We start from the raw sequence: 18,556 nt of genomic DNA, 5'->3' as shown, positions 1-18,556 counted from the left end.
AACAGCAGTCAACTGTGATATCCTGACTGACAGAGTGAGAACATCTGCAGTCGTTGTTATTTATACTCTTGATTTCATTTCCTGCACGTCCCTTTCACCAGACTTCAGATGAGCATGCTGCAGTGACAGCAGGACTTGATCAGCAACATGTTCAATCAAAGCTCTTAACAACTGATCAGTTTCAAAGTTTCTGTTCATTTTATCTACACATGAAGTGTCTTAATTTTAAAATGATAAGTTCCTCAATATTTATCCTTCACCTATCTACACACTGGAGGTGTCATTGATCATGTAATTGTGATCTGTGGTGAAGAAATCCATTCCTAAAGCAGATTTTTAAGAGAAGAGGGACAAAATCCATTCTCCTCATGCTGTGTAAAAATACAAATGTAAGTTCAGCTGAAGCTAATATGAGGCTACAAGCTGAACTGTTTCTTGGCTCTGAGCAGTTGCCAGGCAACCAGCAGATCTGGCACATAACCTCATTTAAAACAGGATCTGTGAATCATGGTGAGAAAGCACATTTGATATCTTCAACCTTAAATGTTACGTGTTTGAATTTTTTTTTGATGATTTAACTTTTGTAAATTCCTGTTAAATTTCTTGACACAGACAGCTTTGAGTGATAATTCCATGCGTTCACTGTGTTTTAAATGATGCTTTTTTTATATTCTTTGGTTTTGTCTGTGTGTTAATTAATGAACTTTAACTCATAAACAGATTCTGTTACCTTTTAAGTAGAGCCAGGCTAGCTGTTCCCCCTTGTTTCCAGTCTTTCTGCTAAGCTAAATCAAAGCTAACTGGCTGCTGGCTGTAACTTCATATTTAACAGACAGATATGAGAGTAGTATCCATCTTTTCATTAAACTCTCTGGCAGAAAGTGAATAAGTGTATTTCCCAAGATGTCAAACTAATCCTTTAAAAGGCTTTTTTATTAACCTCATGCATTTCAGTAACAAGGAAGTGCTCCTACTCTGTAATTTTGCCTTTCAACTTCCTGTCTACACTAGAAGTGGGGACTGTATATATTGACATTTGCTGCTTGTGATCACCTTGTGCCTACATTTTAACAAATATTTGACCTGTTTTATAAAATAACATACAGCCTGAAGGACTGACAGAGCTGAGAGAGAACAAGAAATGTTATTTTACAACAGTCTGACAAACATCGAGCACTATTTTCATAGATGCACTAATTAGATCATTTCTCCCACACAGTTGTTCATGTTACTGTTACAACAGGTTGGTATTTGTGTTTTACTGTGTTTATAACAGTCTTTGGCTGAGTGTGGCAGTTCAAAATGTGTTAATATAATAATTTTTCCACCCACAACACAAAGTGGAGACTCATTACTGTTAAACTTCACAGTCCAGTTTTCCATGGCATGGGCTTCTTATTGTGTAACAAGCTAATATTATCAATAAAATATATGTTATATTGCATAGTTGGGTGAAAAGATTGATTGATTTATTTTATTTTGATAAATCAGATTCCAGACCAAACAAAGTAATAAAACCATCCGGTTTAGTGATCGTTTGTGAAGAATTCAAATAAGTTTTTCATCAGGAATTGTTGGGTCTCTGTAAATTAAAGAGTACGGTCTAGAGCTGCTCTATGTGAAGAGATAACTTTTGTTATGATTTGGTGCTATATAAATAAAGTTGAATTGAATCATAGAAACAGCTACAACAACATAAAGTAAGCTAGTTAACAGCAAACATAACTTTGCAACTTTGTTCCCAGCTTTGAGAAATGTATAGTGCTGTGTGAACCGATCAGGACTCTCTAATTGTATTTACTGTAGCCAGAATTAGCAACAGGAAGTTAAGAGTCAAAACAGGAAATGGAACAAACTGAAAAAGTAGGGGCCGCATTAAGTTAGTGGCAAATATTTTGACATAGTAGGAAAGTACAGGTATCACTAATAACATTAACAATGGCTCTGCTCTATTCAAGTATCCCCGTAAACCATGACAGTGTGACACTGAGCCAGCATGTGCAATACCAGGACCCTGAATCATTCATTTTATTATTTACTCCTGTGGGTTTCCTGCTGTGTCATGTCAAAAAGCCATTTGTTCAACAAAGTTTTATTTCCACAAATTCACTCATCTTACTTTCTTTCTTTCATGTATTCATTGTTTTGTTGTTTAGTTAATTAAAAAACATTTAATTAGATATTTTGTGTGTTTTTGGCTGAGGTTGATATATTAATAAACAATGGCAAAGGGGAGGAAACGAGAAAAAAAAGATTAAAAAATATTGAATAAATAAACAGTTTTATCTGTCAGGCTTAGAAAAATTGTATTTTTCCTTTTCTGTCCTTGTTAATTTATTAATGCACATGTGCAACCTGAATGCATTTTTTTTTTGCTTTCAGCACCATCTCCAACACCACCACTAACACCAGCACCACCTGGATCTGTGAATGATGGTGAGAAAGCACATTTGATATCTTCAACCTTAAATGTTACGTGTTTGAAAAACATTTTGATGATTTAATTTCTGTAAATTCCTGTTAAATTTCTTGACACAGACAGCTTTGAGTGATGATTCCATGTGTTCACTGTGTTTTAAATGATGCTGGACATTTTATGTGTTGTGTGGTTTATTTTGCAGGAGACTTTCAGGTAATAATGATCATCTGTGGAGCTGTGCTGCTGCTGCTGCTGCTTGTGATAATTGTGATTCTCGTCAACAAACGTAAGGGAGTTCATTACCAGACTGCAGAACATGAAACACACACATGCATACTGTACACACAAAACCACATTCATGTACTCCTCTATCCTGTGAAGATGTGATGTCTAAAAAAAACAATGCAGACAAACTGTAAGACGTCAGAAGTTAATAGACATGACTTTTATCATGTCTGTAAGTTGAAATTTTGTCGACCTATTATCATAACTCATTTTGGGGGATGCACACTTAAATCCTATTCAGTGAAACCAAACTACATAGATAATTAGAGATAGATTCTAAGCTACATAGATAAGCAACTGTATAGATAACAACTTGACGAAAAGTGCTGAAATTAATCCACTTGCATCCTTCTGCTCATTTCCTTTTTTCTTCTCTTTCTTTTCTTGCTTTCTGTCTCTTTTTCTGTCAGGATTTTCATGTTCAAAACCCACAAGGAATGGAGCAGCAGCACAGCACATCAAAGAGGTTAGTATAAATGTGTCTGTGTGTGGTAGTACTTTATAGGTGGTATTCATATTGTCAGTAAAACAAGAGCAGTACATGAATAATGCCAGACTTTTAAGTATTTCGGTTGTAAATATAAGAGAGAGCTCCCGGGACTCTTGTTTCATAGAGATGAACTGTCAGTTGGCCACAACGATGCAGTGTTATGTTTTCACTGCAGTGCAATGACAGACTCTCTCTTTAGCAACGTGTGGCAGATCTGTTGGTGCCATTAAACCGTTGCAGAAGAAGAGAACACAATGAGATGATGTAATTAAAAGAGCAGCAGTCAAACCTCAAACAGTGAAAGACGACAAAGAAAACATGATGGAAACATGACATTTCTGTTTGTCAGAGTTTACGCTAGACTTTTCTTTGACAGCCAATATGGCCGTTAATATTCCAGAAACATTTTTATACTATGGAGCTCCGGGCTGATCCGTTTGCTTTACTGTGTCAATGCTGGATGTAACGTTACCTGAGAGAAAACAGTCAGACTTTTCAGAGTCGTGTTAACTGCTGTCGAGCCAAAGCGCAGGGCTGCTGCTGGAGTGTGCAGCTTTTGAATCTTGTGCCACACTTAGTCACATGACCAAACTCAGTGAGTCTATCAGTGTCTATACAGCGGAGGCAAAACCAAACTTTTGTATAAGTTTATATTTAAGATGTCTTGGCAACATATCTTGTTATTAATTCATTTATTAGGCAATCGGCATATTTCCCACCAGATATTTTGGCCGTTGATATTTTCATCTGCCAGACAACTACACGTGACACCAGCAAAAAGCCGTCATGTGCCGATTAACGTAAACCCTGTTTCATGTATTAATTTGAGGAACGTTACAGTCTCCTCATCAAAGTTTTTGTCTCTTCAGTGGAAGCTTGAGTGACATTTAATTTGCATGTCTCATATACATCATCATATATTCACTACGTCTGTTTACATGGCACTTTGTCGCATTTTGCTTTTATTGTAAATCAACTTTTTAAAGAAGACATATCCTGCACATTTCCAGGTTTATATTTTTATTCTGTGGCTCTATTGGAATATCTTTAAATGATTTCCAGTTAAAAACTCCTTATCTATCTTGTATTGGCCCTTTATGCAGCCCCTCAGTTCAGCCTCTGTCTGAAACAGGTTGTTTTAGCTCCTGTCTCTTTCAAGCCTCCTGATGAGCCCTCAAGCTGCCCCTCAGCAGACTACAGAGGCTACATAAACAAACAGTAGAAGTAGGATTTCGCTTCTTTTTCCCTATTCTTTACTCAAAATATAAACTCAAATACAACCATTCATATTCGAGCCTGAATCTGATCTGAAATATGAGAGTGGATAACGTGAACAATCCATGAACAACCTTAGCAACAAAGACTACAGAACAGATGGCTGTTTGTGGGAATGACGTCAATTTGATGGGGAAGTAGAGGTAACTCTGCAATAGAAGTGTTCAGCCTGCTCTGAACACTTTGACCATGTTTAACATAGACAGCTAGCATTATAACAGTATATAAATAAATGGCAGAAAATCACTAGAAACATGTTTTTCTTAAAAAAAAAAAGGGATTTGTTTGAATTTCCTGTTTCTGTGGATGGAAATGCACCTGGTGTTTAGTCTTCCATTATCAATATGCATGACTAAATAAGACATATAGCTGTAAAGTATAACAGTATAAGAGTTTTTGTCAGTGAGTAAATTCTACTGAGGGAGCGCAATGAGTCGTCCATCACACTGACACCATGTCCATCTACCAAATACTTATTGTATGTTTGAATATCAACTACTCACTCAATTTTTTGTTCTTCCCTGGAAGGATAACGTCTATGAGGAGGTACAGGAGCTCCCCCGGGAGACAGGCTCAGGAAATGCAGTGGAGACAATTTATGCCACTGCCAACTGTCCCACAAACCCCCCTGCCTCAATGCATTACTCCACCATCATCTCTCAAAGCAGCACTGACAAAGCTAATTGTGAAGCGCAGATCCCCAGACCCAGCTCCTCTGCCTGTGAATATTCTACTGTGAGGAACAGCCAAAGTCCAATCTACTCTACTGTCTATAAACCATCAAAGACTTCAGAGGATCCTCTCTTACTGACAGTCAACAAGACACAACAGCAATGAGGACGACCCAGGCAGGAATTTATTAAATTTGCAAAATAAATGATAAAGATTAATTTTTGATGGTTTGTGGTTGTTTACAATGAAGCCCAACTCAGACTGTAGGAATTAACACCCCAAGATATTCAGTTTCTGGGCCCAGTCAACTTAAAACAGGATTCACTTCCACATTGTTTAAGTCACCAAAGTTTGGTGACAGGACTGATTTGTAGAGACTAGATGAGTCCTTATGCTCAACTGTGAGACAGTTTAAATCAACAACAGAGTTCATCCAAGACTGTTATTATTGTATATTGTTGTATATATTGTTGTATATATTGTTGTATATAGTGGCCGATAAGTAACAAGGAACTGCAGTACAGAAGTGTCAAATATAATATATATCTGAGGTAATTCAGTTTGTTCACCAAAGAGCACTGACAACTAGAGCTGCAACAATTAATTGATTAATCTATTTGTTGATCAAAAGAAAATTAGTCTGCAACTTTTTTGATAATCAATTAATCCATTTAGTCATTATTCAATCAAAAGTGCCAAATTTTTGGTTCCAGCTCCTCAAATGTGACAACTTGCTGTTTTTCTTTGTCATACATGACAGTAAATTGAATATTTAACATTTTAGACAAAACAAGCAAATTGAAGACATCACTGTGGGCTCTGAGAAATTGTGAATGCTCTTTTTTCAAATTTCCTTTGCATTCTACTGACTAAATTCTTAATCAATTAATCCAGAAAATAATCTGCAGATTAATCAATAATGAAAATAGCTGTTAGTTGCAGCCCAGTGACAACTGTAAAATGTTCCACTTAGTACAAGGCTTGGTAACAATTATTTACTCTTTATGATGTTTTTATGTTATGTGTTTATGTTTAAGAACAAATTTTGTATAATAAATCATTTTCACAGTTCTTAAATATTAGTATTAGCTTCAGAACTCCAGTTTTGTTTTGGCATCCTTTGTATTCCTGCTGCATTGGTGCCATTTACGACCAATTTTTTTTCCAGTTCCATTGATTAGGAATAAAATACAAGAGCCTGTCCTAGCTCAGCTACAGTAGCCTGAAGTGTAGATTTGGGTTTGTGTTGAATAATAAATCAAAAGGTTGAAGAAGTAGCTGCTACCACTGACTCAATAATTACTTGTTTTTAGTTTATGTGCCTAGTTTAGTTGATTGATAAATTTTGCTCCAACTACCAAACAAAAATGTGTTAAAGCCAAATGAATCTGTTCTTCTATGGTACCACTTCATTAAATAATTATGTGAAAGAAGTTCTTCATATTGATGAATCCACAAAGACTGATTATCCAGCTCTGCTGCTTTATGGAACTTTTCAGCCTCTTTTAGCTTGCTGTGTGTCTGCTGCTGTGCAGGTTTTTGTGCTGTTAAGATAACACCTTTATAAAGTCACAGACATTGTTCACTATTCACTATATGTGTTTGTAGTGTTGATTGAATGTCTAGTAAGAATTATTAGAACCTATATTGTGGACTGAAAATATGCTGAAAAGTGGTGTATAATCACTAACTAACAGCTATCTACAACCATGCGCTGCAAAAACAGAGAATGAATGAATTAGTGTCTGAAATGCTTTTTTGACATCTGACACGCTAAATAATCTTTTACATGACTGTTCTTCTGTCCCCTCATTGCCAAAAATTGATTCAAACATATTTAAGGCCACTGCCTTAAATTGGTATGTAATGTGATATTAAAAAAAAAACAAACATTGCTGGTTTTTGTGACTCTTTATTTCCATACAACTGAAAAAAGAAACCTACATTGCTGTTGAAGAGAAATGTTTATTTATCACATGTTGTTTGTGGCAGTAAATTTAAATAAGTCAGACTATGACAAGAACTGAAATGAGTTTCTTACAATCAATATTACAATCTGCTATCTAGTGAAAAACATTGCTCTTCAAAACCAAAGCAAAAGTCTCATCCTATCAGATCAACGCGTCCCTTTGATATTACTTAAAACATTTTGAAACATATTGCTTATAGCTCATGTTTCCTTCCTTCCTGTAAGCAGTGTTTGTTGTGTTTTTCTTTCAGTAAATAGCAAAGCTGCTTGTTTCATTACATGTAATAAATATACAAATGTCAATTAGATGGTAATCTGCATGAGAAATAGAAAAGAAAAAAGAAAAAGAAAACAAATTGGTTATAATAATCATCCGCTTATAGTGATCAATTTAACCTGGACGGATGTGATCACAATAAGCAGTTTCCACTGTATAATTATATCCTCGGGAAGTGTGAGTCACCTTCAACTCTTCTAAAACCCCCTGGGGAAGCTTTTGTCTTACAGACCATGTCCTGTCATTTCCTGATGATTAAAATGCTGTCCAGAATGATGACTTAAATTACAAGGAGCACAGTGAATATTTCATTTGCTACCCCCCTCCCATAATGTTAATTATTATTGTAGTAGAGGGATACTAGAGTCTGTGGGAGGGTGGGGGGAAGGGGTGGGGGTAGGGGGGCTCACATGGAGTAGGAGTTTCAGACAAGCTGAGACTGTCTGGTGTTTTGTTTGTGGCTTTCACTTCCTGACTGTTTTACGCTCTGTGTACTTGTGGCTCTGTCTTGCATTGCCGTCTACGACAATGTCAGTCTTGATACTCTCACCTGATTCAGCACATAGTGAATTTAATATATATAACCACCTACTGTATGTATATAAAGTAACTTATCACTTTTCTACCCAGAAAATATTTATTTCTGCACTCTGTATTGTATGTTTGTGTGCATTTGTATTGTATGTATTGTGTGTTGTCCATGTGTTGTTTCTAGATCTTTCTAGATCTTGTCTGTACATAATAGTGATATATTTAATTATATTTGTTCAGCTTGTTGTCCTTGTGTATCTTTCTGAAGATTGTTGTGTGTAAGTACATTAAGAGCAACTAGAAACTGGAGTCAACTTCCTTGTATGTGTAAACAGACTTGGTCAATAAAGCTGATTCTGATATTAGGAGTCTACTGATGCTGCTATATGAGTAATCTGCAACATTTTCATGATTGTCTCATTGACTCTCTATAGCCAATTGACATAATACTACATCAAGCATAACAAATTCAAGTTTTACTTTTGTTATACTTAAGTGTATGTTTCCCTCTGATATATCCCAAAATACTTGTTTTATGGCTGCTAAAGCTGCTGCTGTCCTGAGATAAATACGCCCCACTGATTATGGAAAACAACTAAATCTGTTACCACAGTTACAACACACAAATTTTCATGACCATATCAACAGGGGACTCTGGTCCAATACAAGTGCTGAGTGAGTGCATTGCATTAATTGACTCAGACCTGAATTTCAACAGCCACATTAAGACAATTACAAAGTCAGCCTACTATCACCTGAACAATATATCAAGAACTAAAGGATTTTAGTCTCAGCAGGATTTGGAAAAACTTGTCCATTAATTAATCTTCAGTAGACTCGACTACTGTAACAGTGTCTTCAAAGGTCTCCCTAAAACACTGATCAGACAACAGCAGCTGATTCAGATGCTGCTGCTCGAGTCCTCACTAAGACTAAGAAAGTGGATCATATCACTCCAGTTACGCTGGCTTCCTGTCTGTCAAAGAATTGATTTTAAAATACTGCTGCTGGTTTATAAAGCACTAAATGGTTTAGGGCCAAAATACATTTCTGAGCTGCTGCTACGTTATGAACCATCTAGACCTCTCAGGTCATCTGGGAGCAGGTCTGCTTTCTGTCCCCAGAGTCAAAACTAAACATGGAGAAGCAGCGTTCAGTTTTTATGCTCCACATATCTGGAACAAACTCCCAGCAAACTGCAGGTCGGCTGCAACTCTCAATTCTTTTAAATCACAGCTGAGGATTTCTCTGTTTGCTGCTACCTTTTATTAAACCAAATTTGAGGGTTAATATTTTACACTGCACTGTAACTTTTATTCTCCTGTTTTATCTGTCTTATTCTATTTTACACACACATAATCTTTGTAAGTAGGATGAGTTCATTGTTGGTTTGGGTCTGCACATGAGATTTGTGGACAATAGGAAAAACAGAAAATTGGCAACCATATCCTTAAGTAATCATAAAATTTGCAGATTTCCTATTACATCATTAATTATCTCCTCATATGAAATTCACTATCTCCTAAATTTTGATTTTTTTTGGTTTTACTTTGGTGCCATCTGGTGATGGCAAGAGGACTGACATTGTGGTAGACAGCAGTGAACGCTGTTCCTTTTCTATGTCTGTGATTAGGTTGGCATGTAATGACTGAGGTTGGGACGGGGGTGGGAATATTTAGGGCCTGAGTCCCAAAGGGCCGAAGACCCTCTTGTATCTGTTCTGTTTCTTTCTTTCTTTCTTCTTTCTTTATTAATCCCCACTTCAACCCTTAACATGACCCCCTAAACATGCTCAAAAACTCACCAAATTTGGCACGCACATCAGGTCTGGTGAAAAATTTGATAAAATGTAAAAATTAACCCCCAAAGTGCCAAAATGTGCTTGTGAGCGCCACCTATGTATCTAATAGGGCCGCCATGGCCCATAAGAATGTCGAAGAGAGATCAAACCAAAACTCAATTATTCGTCTGACATCTAAACTATAAGTCAGACCACTTTCAAACCTGTATCAATGGATTCGTGACAAAGATTTCTACTAAAACGTGATTTTGAATGTAAGATTTGGCCAAAGTCATGGGATTTATGAAGATATTTCCACTAGAAGACTGCTCTGAAATCCTGCTCTCAATGTGACAGGGAAAAGGAGGGAAGAAAGTCGGGGGATGGGTATGACAGCTGAATGTAGCTCAGTTTTATAGGATATAGCAGAAAGGTCTATATACATACAGTACATTATATACAAACTTTGTATGAAGTTTGGGGTTAGCATTAGCTTAAGAAATGGTTAGCATTAGCTTAAACATTTTGCTATTAACTACCAAATCTATCAAATGGACCCTACTTGGTTGAAAGCTTGAATAATCCACTAACTAACAAACTAGGTTAGACCACCTGAAACTGTTTTTATTTAACTATACCCCCCGGAGTATGGCACTAATTGTTTTAGCATCTTCCATTCACTTAAATGAAATGGTTAGCATTAGCTTTTCTATTCAAAACTTTTGAGCTTATTATCAACCAGTTACTAGTTATCTTGACTAATTGGCTAACTAGCAGACTAGAGTAGACCACATATATATGTTTTTATTGAACTATGCCTCCCAGACTACGAAGCTAGTCTATCTAAAAGCAAGGAAAAGTGCACTGCATTGTTTTCTCAAGGGGGAGATGAGAGTAAGTGTTGTGTTTTATGTTAATATCTGCACTTGCACTTACCCTGCATTCATGATCTGTAAATACTAATGTCCTTTGAGGATAGGTTTCATGATATAAAGAACAGTGACATTTTTTACCTGGTATAACTTTTTAATTAAAGTTTTCTGCAAAACAAATCATTCATGAAAATCAGTTTACAAGAATATACATTTATCTCAATGGTCTTCATTTCATGTCAATAAGCTATTCAAATCATGTCAAAATCCTTATATACATGTAACAAATCCTTATACAGTCTAACTACATTTTTCATTTAAATTTCTGCAAGCAAACAAACATCAGTTAAAAGAACAGGGTTTTTTTTCAGTTTACAAGAATATACATTTATCTCAATGGTCTTCATTTCATGTCAATAAGCTATTCAAATCATGCCCTTATATACATGTAACAAATCCTTATGGCCACTGGGAAACAGTCCTCCACATTTTTTAAACACATTGACAATCATTCATTCAATTTCACAGAGAATGGGTGTTTGCAAATTTGTAAGACACACACACATACACATACTTTCAGTATCTTGTTAATGTTTTTCATGGTGTGGGATGTGGTGCAAAATGCTGTACAATTTCAGCCTCTGAATGGAACGCTCCACATGTATCCTTGCACGAGAGATTAACCTGTTATTGTTCACTTCCTCCTGTGTGAACTGTCCATTGACGAGGAAAGACGGAATGTTCAGCAGAACTCCCTCTGGCAAAATGTCCCGTATTGTGAAGCCCTTGTCTGCCATGACCATATCATCTGGCTGTAGATGCTGGAGAAGTCCACAGTCAGCTGTTATGGCCTTGTCTGAGGCACTCCCACCGTACAGGTCACTGGTGAAGGTAATTACTCCATTGGGAGCCACACCAATTAGAGCCTTCAGGGTGGTCCGTCCTTTGTACTGGCTGTACAAATGGCTCTGTGTGTCCAGGCTCTCTGTTACCCCTAAATTCCACCAGGTGCGTGAACGCCACGTTCCAGCTCCGACGCGGCTGCTGGAGCTGATCGCGGCCACTCTAGTCAATGTATCCGATTCCACCGGGCGTGTGTCAGAGGCATCTCTCCACTCCGCTGCGCTGCGCTGCGCTAAAGATAGGCGCCATGTCTATTTTTGATGGAGGCTGCGTCAAGCAGCACAGAGCAGATTGAGCCTGGCAGGAAGTCACAGCATAGAGCATCCGGTCAATTTTCAAAATAAAACATCATGTGCCGACTCCCGATCATATATAACACCCATACATCAACATTACGTCATCACCGATGGCAACAGGCCAGAAGTCAATCAGTCAGAGCGTATTTGACACCATGGATGACAAGAGATTCATTTTGGAAGTGGAAAAACACAAGATTTTATATGACATCACAGATCCTTTTTATAAAGACAATGCCAGAAAGGACAAGGCATGGAATTTAATTGGAGGAGTTCTGGGAGTGGATGGTGAGTATAAACTACTAATTAGCTTATAAATAGGTGATTTTTCCCGTTCATTTTTCTGAATGGACGTGCCTTGTACAGTCAAGTACTTGCAAAGAGCCATTTAGTTATCCTTCTTGAAAACCCATTAAAAAATGTTCAGTAACCTTGCATTTTATAGGACAAGGCCTGTGAAACATTATTTGCTATTTTAAGAAATAATTTCACACTGTACAGATGCTGTTCAGGTAGTTTCTCTAAACTTCAAGAGTATGTCTAATTTTAACCATTTGTTACTTATGTTTTACCTCTCTGAAAACAGAAAAGCATTTGCAAAACTTCACTTAGCTATGGTATTAAAATGTTATACCAACTACCCAGTGTAAATGCTGTTCAAATGGAGTCTGCTGCAGGGGAGGTGCTTCCACTTGCAGTCTCTAGCTTTCCTATACTAATGTTAATTGTTGAAGAGGCTCCACAGAGTGGCAGGACCTCTTTTCCCATGGGGCCCAAAATAATTATGAGGATGAATTCATTTTATTGTATTCTAACAGCCACAAATCTTTGATCTATGTCGTTCATAACTGGTCTTTTAATAGTATTAACTTGGTCTTCAGGTTACAACACAACAAAGTAGGACAATAACAATTACACAATAATAACAATTAACATGAATAAACAATGCAAAAAAGAAACAATTTAAATGTGTAGCCTACTTACCCATGGTAGAAATACAAAAACCAAGGAAAATGACCAAATCAACTGCAGTCCATAACGTTGTACAGGCAAAGTAACCTACTGTTTGCTTGTTGTCCTCTTAATCAAGATCATCAAGATTATCACGTGATTTCACAGTTCCCGTGTGATCTTGTAGTACTTGCGTGACCTCGTGGATAGCTGCCTCGCACGGTGGCGCTTCACTTCCATGACGCGCCCGGTGGGACAGGGCGCTTTGCATGGGATGGAGCAAAACCACGTCGGAGCCAGAACGCGGCGGACACGCGCCCTGTGGAATCCCGGGGTTAGAGACTGCAACCTCAGTGCAGTCAAGCACTATCCAAGATATTTGGGAAAGGACCAGAAGCAGTCTGGCAGTGATGTTTGGTTCTTGGCTTTGAGGGAATGTTGTTCTCAAACATGCCAACATACAAAATGTCATACAGCGCACTAACAATGGTAGTAAAGATGTTTGTTACTGTGGCTGTGCTACAATTAAACCTTGTCACAAGGTCTATGTGACCGCAATTAAGTTTGAATTTCATTAATGTCAGAAGCAGCTGATCTACTAGGGGCATAATTTGGACAGTCCAATTAGAATGATATTGTAACTCAAATTTAGAAAGAAGCGCTTCCAAAAACAAAACGGTGGCAGCATCGGGCAATCCGGTGAAATACTGGACTCTGTCAGGATTGGAGGAAATTTGGCTGAAGGAGAAAGTTTGCTTTTGTTTGTCCAATTGTTTTCTCAATTTCTCATTCTCTCTTCTCAGCATGTCATTCTCTATCTCAAGAACCACAAGACTTTGGGAAGTACAAGGGGTCTGTGCAGGTGTTGGTTGATCAGTTGCTTCATCTTCACCACTGGTAGGAACCATTTCTTTCCTCCGTTTAGGGGTATGGCTGAGGTGGTCAGGGAGCTGGAAAGTCTTCCTTTCATTCCATGCAAAATGCGATGGCCCAGCAGCTTTGCCATCTGGGAAATGCCAACTGCACAACCTTGAGTTGCAGTTGGGTGGGAAGTTTTCACGCCTTAAAAAAAAAAAAAAAAAAAGAAAAAACAAGAGGAATTGATCATCATTACTCTAGTTGTCTATTAGTCATACAGAACAATTACAGTGAAACAGTCATTGGCAATGGAAATCTTAAATCTCAGGCTGCCTCTAATAATGCTTAAATAATATGTAAAGAAAAGAAGATGCAAGTAAAAGTAAAAATAAGGATCTCAGACATAAAATAGTGTGGGAGTTAAATAGTAATAAAATAGAATACAAGGGTAAAAATATAATACTGTAGTAGCACGTGTGCAGTAATAATAAACTGCAATGTAGATAGGTTGTGCACTCTAAGAGACGAAGGAGATGAATGAGGCCTCTTTAACCATGGAGAACATAAACATTAACAGTTTCACAACCAGTATATGCATAATGAGAACTGGTAAGGACAGGTAAAAACGGGATGTAAACAGGTAACGTTAACTGGATGTAGACAGTAGTATCAGCTGTGCTCTTGCTTGTTTCGAACAAAAACGCTGTAAAAACCCATAACATTTATCAGGGATATCCGCAAAGGGTCGGTTTGGCTTTTACGAGTAGGTGCGAAAGCTAGTGCTAACCTTAGCTAACTAGCTAGCCAAAACTTTGTTTTTCTTCATTGGTTTAAGAATTGTAACTCACCTTATCAACTGCAGCCATTTCCTCTCTTTCTGGTCGCTAGGAAAGCAGTAGAATGACAATGGGATCGTTTTTTTGACTCAGATCTGTTTGAACAACGAGGAACACAGCATTGCGGCATATTGAAACGATGAGGCTTTGACCCAGAAATAGTATTCTGAAAAGGTGTTACATCACGACTTAAAGATCAGATACTGGTTCACACAAACCTTGTTTTTTCATTTCTAATTAACAAATAAACATCCTTGCAGAAACAGGTTTTGGGAAATTAAATCGACATGTTTTGTTTTTCCTGCATGATTCTGAATGTCATTTGGAGTGTGGACTGATGACACAATGTCCAATAATGTCTCATCTGAGGGTAACTCGCATGTAAGATATTCATTAATAAACTCAACCACCTCCTCATCTGTGTTCTTATCAATTTGGGGAGCACCCTCAATCCAAAACAGACAGTGAACATGAGGAGAACCACGCTGCTGAAACTCTACCCTATAAAAGTGATCAATGATTTTGCCAATTGGTTGAGAAGGAGACATGAGAACCTCTTTCAAGAAACAATGCCTGTAGTCAAACATCCTCGCAGCTGCGACCAGGTTACGACACAACACCTCACACCTGTCTGCCCACTCCAAATCCTCTGCCGTCTGTTCTGCCTTCCTGTTTCAGGATGCTGGTCAGGAGATTCTGCCAGCACAGATCTGCAGATGAAAACGAACAAAACCACGTCGGGATCCCTAACTGACGTATGCAGGCTAAGATGTCCTTCTGAACCGACTAATCGAACTGTAACAGCTGTTTCAAAGACTCTTCGTCCATCAACATTTTCTGACTAATCCTTTGAGACTTCTGACCTCCTTTATCCTTACGCAACGCCACAGAAACACTCAACGACATCCGATCCATCTCTGACATGTACTGAGAAAAGAAAATGTACTCTCCATTAAGCGCAAAACGACCATCTGCATGCATAATCCTATTGTTAAAGTAACACGCCAACGTTAAGTGATATGACCGACCGTCATGGAAAGTCTTATTACCAAGAGGAAACAACAAAGGGAAACATTCGTGTGGTCAGAAAGCACCCTAACTGGACTATTCCCCCGTTTCTCATACCAATAACTTTCCTCTCAAAAAAAGGATCAACAAAGTAGCATCCTGATGAAACATTAGCTCACCCAATACATAGGAATTAGCCAACTCAACATCCTACAGCTTAGACATGATGGTCAAGACAGAGACACACAACTGAATCTACATCTCGAATTAAGATTTACACATACAGCAAATCAAACAGACAGGCAATTATATGTAATGCAGTCTCGCAGTCACAACCTGGCACAAAAGGTAACTCAGCCAACCTTCAGCATCCACAACATTAGCATATGAGCATGTCATGTGAATTGAATAAAAGCCATAAGCACAGGATATACAGAAAAAACAATTCACCCTAAAAATCCTTAATACACCAATTCACATCTCAAGCTACTGAAAAATAATTCCTCCTTCACACAAACAAGACAACCTTCTTTAATTGCATGGCTAACTAACAAACTATCATCCCATTTAAAAAATTGCTGACTAAATAAACAGAAAACAGCCAACACAACTTCTCCCAGCTCAGCGATGGTGGACAAGCTAGAAACACACAACTGAATCTACATCACAGATTACACTAAATCACACACACACTATAGACAGACAATTACATGCAGTGCAGTCTCTCAGTCACAACCTGGGACAAAGGCTAATGGCTAGCAGGCTAACGCAGCCAACCTTTAGCCTCTGCAACATTAGCATAAGATTAGCATATGAAAATGTCATGCTAATTGAATAAAAGCCATGTGCACAGAAAATAAAGAAAAAAAAAATTCCCTAAACATCCTTAATACACCAATTCACATCTGAAGCCACTGAGAAGGTTTTTCCCTACTCACACAAATAGAAAACCATCTGTAACAGCATGGCCGACTAACATACTAGCATTCAACTTCAATATTACTGACTCAATACACACAAAATGGCTGACAACTTCTCACAGCTCAGCAATGATGGTCAAGCCAGAAACACACAACTAAATTTACATCACAGATTAAGCCAAATCTCTCTCTGTCTCTCTCTCTCTCTCTCTCTCTGTCTCTCTCTCTCTCTCTCTCTCTCTCACACACACACGCACAAAAGCTACTGGCTAAAAGGCTACTGCAACCAACCTTTAGCCTCTGCGACATTAGCATAAGATTTAATAAAAGCCATTGACACAGCTCTTAAAAAAAATTCTCAAAACATCCTCAGTGCACCAATTCACATCTGTTGCCACTGAAAAAGGTTTTTTTCCCCCTCACAGAAACAATAGAAAATCTTCTGCAATAGCATGGCTAACTAACAAACTAGCATTCCATTCTAAAATTGCTGACTCGACACACACGAAATGGCCGACACAACTTCTCAGGGCTCAGCAATGGTCAAGCCAGAAACACACAACTCAAACTACATCACAGATTAAGCTTAATAAAAACACACACACACACACACACACACACACACACACACACACACACACACAGAGAGAGAGAGAGAGAGAGAGAGAGAGAGAGAGACACGCATTAAAATCCAGTCTGGGAATGACACAAATGCGAACGGTTAGCATGCTAACGCGGCTAACAGATAACCTGAGCAGAGTAAAGGCTAGTTAAGGCTAGTTGAATAGCATTAGCATACAATTAGCATAAGCGCAAATTGTGATAATCGACGAAAAACCATCAATAAAGCTTTTAATCCATCTCACATCAATTGCACTCCTTTTTGTATTTCATCATATTATTTTTAAGTCAACCACTTATGTCTAAAGACTACATTTTATCAGGAAAAAGTTAGCTGTGAGTGAAATTTTAGGCTGCGCCTGCATCTAACCTCACCACAGAGTCACCAAACAACAGTCACATTACAAATTTACCGTAAATGTTAAATGAAAAAATAAGAAGTTATTACTACAAATATCGCTAAGCTTAGCAAAGAGTTCATGCTAACATTATATTAACAGAGATGAAAACAGGTTTTACCTCGATGTCAGTGTGAAAAAGTAGAGGGAGGGCCACACCCAAGCAGGCTGGTTTATAAACTTGCATGATGACATATCATCAGGCCATCACGACGCCCAATCACAGTAATCGAACCATCAGCAGCACCAATCACGTCAATCAAATGGCGTTTTCTGGAACTTTCTGGAAGCTGACGAATTACAAGGCTTGTCTCCATGGCTCTGAGAAATCTGCCTGATTGCAATTTATGTGTGTCCTACGTTTAGACTGTATGGTTTAGATGTACGGCGCCAGGAGTACTTGCTGGACAAAGTCGTGTAACTTTAGTGTTCGACTGTTTTAACACCTACTCAGATCGAAAGATAACGAAATTTCCTGAGTTTTATGATTTTGACATGCATAAAAAATACTTTAGTCATCCCCAAAGGAAAATTCAAATGTCTGTCAGCTCATCTATTTAACAAATAGATTATAGATGGAGTAGAGGAGAACGTGTTTTGTTTTTTAATATAGACATCTTGCGCTGTCATGGTCATGTGACTCACTAGAGGCTGGAACATTCCGCAATACACACCCATTATAAAGTCTGAGCAGTACCAGGAAAAACCTTTAAAACTAAAACAGTAAAAGATAGTAAAAACATTTAAATTCAAAATTTGTATGGCAAAGTCTCTTGACTCATTTAAAGTTCCAATGAAGTCTGTAGCTATAACTATGTGGAAGCAGTAAATGTTAAAAAAGGTGTGGGTTTGCTAATTGTCTCCATTTAAATATATGAGGAATTTTCTGTGTCCAGCTGGAGTTACTCTCCAAACAGCTGCTAGTACACATGTCAATCAAACTTTCAAAATAAAAACATCCTCATACTTATTATCTCAACACAGGTGACAGTACACAGGTTAATCAAACTTTCAAAATTAAAGCATCCCCATTCTTATTATCTCCACACAGCTGATAGTACACATGTCAATCAAACTTTCAAAATAAAAGCACACCACACCTGTAAGAAATATCCGTCATTTTTAAAACGCAAAATGATCTGATCCCGACGGTGCGAGGTCCTGACCAACGCTGCTTGCAGCTTTAATTTATATA

The 18,556-nt window shown here is 37.9% G+C and overlaps 2 protein-coding genes and 1 pseudogene across 2 annotated transcripts in view; 2 read left to right on the top strand and 1 right to left on the bottom strand.

Annotated features, from left to right (window-relative positions):
- LOC137180949 (polymeric immunoglobulin receptor-like) overlaps positions 1–5,346 on the top strand; it is a 73,022-nt gene extending 67,676 nt beyond the window's left edge. Inside the window, exons 7-8 of the mRNA XM_067586259.1 lie at positions 3,115–3,170; positions 4,998–5,346. Of these exons, the coding sequence (XP_067442360.1) occupies positions 3,115–3,170; positions 4,998–5,306 (365 nt within the window). The 3' untranslated portion in view covers positions 5,307–5,346. The remainder of the gene's footprint in view (positions 1–3,114; positions 3,171–4,997) is intronic.
- Positions 1–18,556, top strand: part of LOC137180951 (polymeric immunoglobulin receptor-like) — a 34,017-nt gene that overhangs the window by 5,017 nt on the left and 10,444 nt on the right. The gene's annotated exons all lie outside the window — the stretch shown is intronic.
- On the bottom strand, positions 10,764–14,610 carry LOC137180955 (uncharacterized; annotated as a pseudogene).

Source organism: Thunnus thynnus, chromosome 4 (assembly GCF_963924715.1).
Source record: "Thunnus thynnus chromosome 4, fThuThy2.1, whole genome shotgun sequence".
Lineage (NCBI taxonomy): Eukaryota > Metazoa > Chordata > Actinopteri > Scombriformes > Scombridae > Thunnus > Thunnus thynnus.
This window is presented reverse-complemented; position numbering and strand designations above follow the sequence as displayed.